Source organism: Etheostoma spectabile, chromosome 7 (genome assembly GCF_008692095.1).
Source record: "Etheostoma spectabile isolate EspeVRDwgs_2016 chromosome 7, UIUC_Espe_1.0, whole genome shotgun sequence".
NCBI classification, from domain to species: Eukaryota; Metazoa; Chordata; class Actinopteri; order Perciformes; family Percidae; genus Etheostoma; species Etheostoma spectabile.
In genome coordinates this window covers 20,856,590-20,862,380 of record NC_045739.1, presented here as the reverse complement: position 1 = coordinate 20,862,380, position 5,791 = coordinate 20,856,590, and the positions used below count along the sequence as shown (strand labels likewise).

Sequence of the window (5,791 nt, the reverse complement as noted above, 5' to 3'; positions counted from 1 at the left end):
CGTCACCCAACATCGCTTAGAGCACCTTTTTAAAGAGTTTTTATGTGTTTGCATAAAGTCGTATGTACAGCATATTAAAGCAAGACAAAGTGAGTGGAATAATGTTCCAGTAATCAGTATTCCAGTTAACAACCTTTTAAACCTTTTCTGTTTTTTATTTCTCTTTCAGTGCCTTCTGCACCATGCCCAGCATTAAGGTCCACAACATTGTCGTATATATGCAGTAAGTAAAAGTACATTACTTGTTTTACTACTTTTAGGGCAATTAGGGTGCCTGGGTACCTCACCATATAGAGGGTTTCTCCTTGATGTAGCGGCCGTGGGTTCCACTCCGACCTGTGGCCCTTTACTGCATGTTATTCCCCCCTCATGTCTCCATATGTCCTATAAAAATAAAGGCCTAAAATGCCACAGAAAAAAAAGTTGTGGGCAATGGAATGTTTAAAATTATAAGAGTAGAAGTATAAAGTAGCATACAATCAAACGTGTGTTGATGTCCAATACTTAATAGAGTAATTGTACGTAGTTACTCTCCACTGCTGATCTAGCCTAACCTTTGCTTATCAGCCTACAATCAAGAGGCAGCTGTGGACTTTGTGTGTGGTGTTAAGTGACTCGAGAAGACAGTGTTAGCACATAAGCCACTTCTTAAAGATTATGGCTTGTTATATTGTAGTGCACCATCACAATTTACACAGTTGTTGCCTTGCAGTTTAGCCCAAGGACCCCCCCTAACCTGAAGGACAGACGGGCAGTGACCCCCTCACTATATGTATTGATATAAAATGAAGTTGCATAACAAACTGGGCCTTCAATAATGTGTGGAGTGGCCTAAAGCCTATACACATACCCTTTTTATCCATATCCATAAGCTTAACTGATGGCTACCTTACAGGCCAGTCACCGTATCATCAATGTTAAGGTTTGTTGTTGTTTTTGAGGAATAGGCCGCTGTATCTTTTCTAATAATAGGTTGAATTTGTGTTAATACAGTGGTGCTCAAAAGTTTACATACACATGCTTAAGTTGACTAAAAAGAGGAATAAAAAAATCATGTTTTGGAAATTATTTTAATACCTAAATTAAAAAATGAGGTAAAATCCAACCTTTAAGGACACACCAATTTTCTTTGTGAATGAATAACGTATTGTATAAATAAATGTTCTTATTTAAAATACAGGGTCATAAGTATACATACCCCTATGTTAAATTCCCATAGAGGCAGCAGATTTTTATATTAAAGGCCAGTTATTTCCTGGATTCAGGATATTATGCTCTGATAAAGTTCCCTTGGCCTTTAGAATTAAAATAGCCCCACATCCTCACATACTCTTCACCATGCTTAGATAGCATGGGATACTTTCTATAAAATCATCTCTCATGCAAATCAAACCAGGTTTAGTCTAACTGAAATAAAACCATGCCTATCTCTAAGCATGGTGAAGAGTATGTGAGGATGTGGGGCTATTTTAATTCTAAAGGCCAAGGGAACTTTATCAGGATGCATAATACCTGAATCCAGGAAATACTGGCCTTTAATAATAAAAATCTGCCTGCCTCTATGGGAATTTAACATAGGGGTATGTATACTTATGCCCCTGTATTAAATAAGAACATTTATTTATTTACAATACGTTTATCATTCACAAAGAATTGGTGCCTTAAAGGTGGATTTTACCTCATTTTTAATTTAGGTATTAAAATAAATTTCCAAAACATGATTTTTTTATCCTTTTTTAGTCAACTTAAGCATGTGTATGTAAACTTTTGAGCACCACTGTATTTTCAGACATAGTTAAATCTTTTGGAATTGGATTTTTTGAAACAATAATTTTGCTGCACTGCTGCTGCTGCACTGATAGCAAAGCCTGCAAAATATTTGTATCTACAACAGAAAAAGTTTGGGAATCACTGAGCTAATCTGTTGGGATGACTAGAGATCGATATTGGTCTTCATTTCTGTATCGTCCTGCTTGTTTTTCAGAACCACGGTGAAAACCTCAAACATAGTGCGAACATCCCAGAACAGCCTGGAGGCCTATCGCTACATAGACTGTGGTTCCAACAGCACATGGCACAGCCACCTCTCCCCCGCCCACTCTGCAGCCATGACTCGTCTCAGCTTTGCTCTGCTGTGAGTGAGTGAGTGAGTGAGTGAGTGAGTGAGCGAGCGAGCAAGCGGAACAGACGGCTCACTTCTCTGGAGGAGGTTGGGAGATGTAGGCGCACACTCCAGGATGGATTTTGCAGACACAACCACCAGCAGCAAAACACCAGATGGTGCTCTCTTCTTAGCCCACACAGTATAGATAACATTAAGTAGCCGTTAACTTGTGCCATTTAAAAAAAAAATGAACATAGGTTTTCATCAGACAGCCCAGAGGCAACAGATACAGGTTTTGTTGCGGTTCCTGTCAGGCATAACTATTTCTTGCTCTAGAGCTACTTGTGGTTTTAACTTGCATTCGTGGGGGCTCAAGATTGACAGAACTCAGCGTGTATGCATGTACATTTGAAAAGGCAGTTCTGCTATTTCAAACTTGTTGACAGATTGTGTAACATCCTCTACTGAAAATGGAATGACAACTTGAACGAGTCGTTGCACTCTGTCGCCGTGTTTCTGATGCAGGATAAATGTCAGAGAAAGCTCTTTTCTTTTCTTTTGCTCTAGCTTTAATTACCAGAGCTCTGTCTGTGTCTGCTGCCGTTGTAACATCAGGAGAGCATTCTTCAGGATAGCTTGAATAGATTTTTTGGGATTTGTAACACTGTGTTGGACTGGAGACCACTGACTTTTCTTTAAAAAAAAAAAAAAAATAGGGAGGTGGAGCTGGCCTGCTGTTTCTATTTTGGATTTAACATGAACAGACGGGACAATACAATGACGGTTTTTGCACCTTGAAACAGAGACATCTTGTTAAACCTATTGCTTTTGCCGTGTTAAAATAAGTTGAAAATAGCATTTACACATTTAATATTTCACAGATGTTTTTAAATCAGTTGATAAGTTATTGTTTGGTACCTCTCATCACAGCAAGTCTAAGCACACTGATTTTAGATTCAGGGTAAATATCCTGTGTCACGGAGACGAAAACTGCTCTCAAGACTACATTTTCTTGAAAGTCTTAATGACGTTTGTGTTGATATTAACTAGGGTACAATGGAGTGAATTAAAGGATCAGTGAGATCATACATTCTTTTACCATTTACACTCCTGGCTTAGCTACTGAAAGAGGAATCTAATTTGTGCTGTTGAACGTCTGTAAACATTATCCTCTGCACCATGGCCTTAAAAATCCAGATGTGCAACAGCATTCTAAGATCATGGCTGAATGCGCCTCTTTGTTGTATTAAACGTTTCTCATCTTTGCGGAATATTTCAGACCAGGAACTACATCATCACAGATCTGTCAAAAAGATTGTAAAAAGTGCTACCGTATCCGCTCTGTATAGATGTGTCGCCTCGGATTACAGGGTTCAAAATGAACTTCTTCAGCCACCAGCCAAATGGCTTGTGAATGTTGAAATTTTACCACTCACTCCATAGATTACCATTATTATTATTATTATTATTATTATTATTATTTTTTGGCTGGTGAGTGAAGCAAATCTACCAGCCACGTACATATTTTTTATTGGCTGGCGAATGGCGCTAATTTTGAACCCTGCTTAGAAACAATTATTGAAATCATTTGTGATTTGACTTTTATTTTTTTTAAAGGGATAGTTTGTCAATTTGAATGAAACGTTTTACGTGTTTTTAAAGGCATACAGTATATTTCCACGCAAAAACTATATTAAAGGGACATGTGAATAAATAAAACGGATTATGAACTCCAATAATTGTTTTAGAATCTTTTTGCCAACCATTTAGATAAGTTCCAAGGGAAATGACTATACAGATGATTGTGTGAGCATGCCTTTCTCCTTTAATATCAACTGTAAACTGAATATCCTATTGAAATAGATGATAGTTATTTCAATAAGATATTCATCGCTATTGAAAATCATCATAGTTGCACCTCTGCGACCATTAACCCAAAATAATCACTGACCCAAAAGCACTTTAGGTACCACATCACTTCAGTTTAATTCTGTTCATTTTTGCATACAAAATAGCATAATGTCCTTTTCAAACAAAAAAATGTTTCCTTTTTTATGTCTCATATGCTGTCCTATAGCTGCATGTGAAAATATATTACTACATAATATAGAAATCAACAAGAAAACAGACAATATATTATCGCTGTAATACAAGTTTGTTTTTCTAGGTTCTTAACAAACAGGGCAACACACTAAATAAATGCATAATAAAAACACAAGAAGCAATAAGTACAAAAATATAGCTGGATAAAAAGCTTATTAATACAAGAGTGCTTTGTCTTTGGTTAAGTAAGTCTGTCTTTAGGCCACTGCCTTGATCGTGTGTGTTCACCGGTCTTCTCTTTGTCAACTTAATACATATGTGAATATGTTTTATAATCAATTGGGTCACAAGATGTGAAGCAGTGAATGAACGCCAAACATGTCACGGCAATGGTGTACGTCCTTTCCTCGTCTAGCTTTGTCTTTATTTCACATACAGTTCTTTAAAAATAGACGTTAACAATTCCTTACCCAACATATTTACCTCAATACCCAACACGCACGTACACGCCACTCCCTCCCACACACGCTTGTTAAAGGCCCTGAACACCCACACAGGTGTTTATAGTTAATGTGGCTGATTGGACTCTTTTTTCCAGGGTGCCAGATTTGTTTCCCCTACTATGGCCACGCCATGACCCACCCTTCAATAGCAGCTTGATTGGTTGGAGTTGACCTTGAGTAGTTAAAGGTGCCCTGCCACATATATTTCATTACTTTGTGGTAATAGGCTCGTTCAAGATGAACTGCGCCTCGCCTGTAAAGTGGACGAGAGCAGGCGGCAGCAGCGGGGGGCGGTGACAAAAAGCTGCGGTAAAGTCGGACAGTTTCCAGCCGATTCCAGCCGCCTTCAGGCTGGACAGGAAGTGATGAAAACACTGTGGTGCGATTCCGATTTAATAAAATATAATCAGACCCACATACCAGCTGGTACACAGTCTCCAGTTGTTTTGATTATGACAGAGTAGCTGTCAAAGCGCTCTACATGCGATATGTTGTATGTTGTATGTCTCGAACGAGCCTAGTGATTGACAACTTCCCGAGTCCACTGTTGCACCTGTTAGGGCGGGACAAATGACACCTGTCATCCTTATTGGTAGATTTGTTACCTAATAAGTTCCCATCAAAGCTGCGGCCCACCTTCCACCTGAAAAGAGTCCAATCAGCCAGAATGACTGAAAACACCTGTGTGGGTGTTCAGAGGCTTTAGAAGTTTAAAAAAAAACAACTCACATTCATGTTACCTTTCATCAGAGAGTTTTTCTCTTGCTCGCTCCGATTATTAAGTGTGCATGAGTGAGACAAACAACGACAACCAGGATTGTCAATAAGGGTTAAATGTGTTACACTTATAAAGGTGCTGTTGTTGGATTGAAGGCAACAGTGGCTGTAAATACGCTGTATTCACGTAAGTATACCAGAACATCTCTAGATATAGAAACTAAATTACATCATCAGGGCTTTGGTCATGTTTTTTTGTAACAAAATATTAACACCTGCTGTTTTTAAAGGCAGTAATGTCTTAAGTGTTGAACATTATAGGGCTTTGTTGCCCCTAAACAGTGCAAGGAACAGGTTGTCTTTATAGCCGCGCCGTGCAGTCTGCACTGGTGTCCTTAAAGCTATAGTGCGTATTTTCTGTAGC

The 5,791-nt window shown here is 38.6% G+C and overlaps 1 protein-coding gene and 1 long non-coding RNA gene across 3 annotated transcripts in view; both read left to right on the top strand.

The window, feature by feature from the left end:
• The window catches only part of LOC116691896 (transmembrane protein 106C), a 7,939-nt gene extending 4,511 nt beyond the window's left edge, over positions 1–3,428 (top strand). For both annotated transcript variants that reach the window (XM_032519801.1, XM_032519802.1), the window contains 2 exons: positions 170–223; positions 1,985–3,428. In XM_032519801.1, coding sequence (XP_032375692.1) covers positions 170–223; positions 1,985–2,138 — 208 coding nt within the window. In that variant the 3' untranslated portion in view covers positions 2,139–3,428. The remainder of the gene's footprint in view (positions 1–169; positions 224–1,984) is intronic.
• Positions 3,429–4,745: 1,317 nt separating this feature from the next.
• The window catches only part of LOC116691903 (uncharacterized), a 15,451-nt gene continuing 14,405 nt past the window's right edge, over positions 4,746–5,791 (top strand). Inside the window, exon 1 of the long non-coding RNA XR_004332577.1 lies at positions 4,746–4,816. This is a non-coding gene — a long non-coding RNA (uncharacterized LOC116691903). The remainder of the gene's footprint in view (positions 4,817–5,791) is intronic.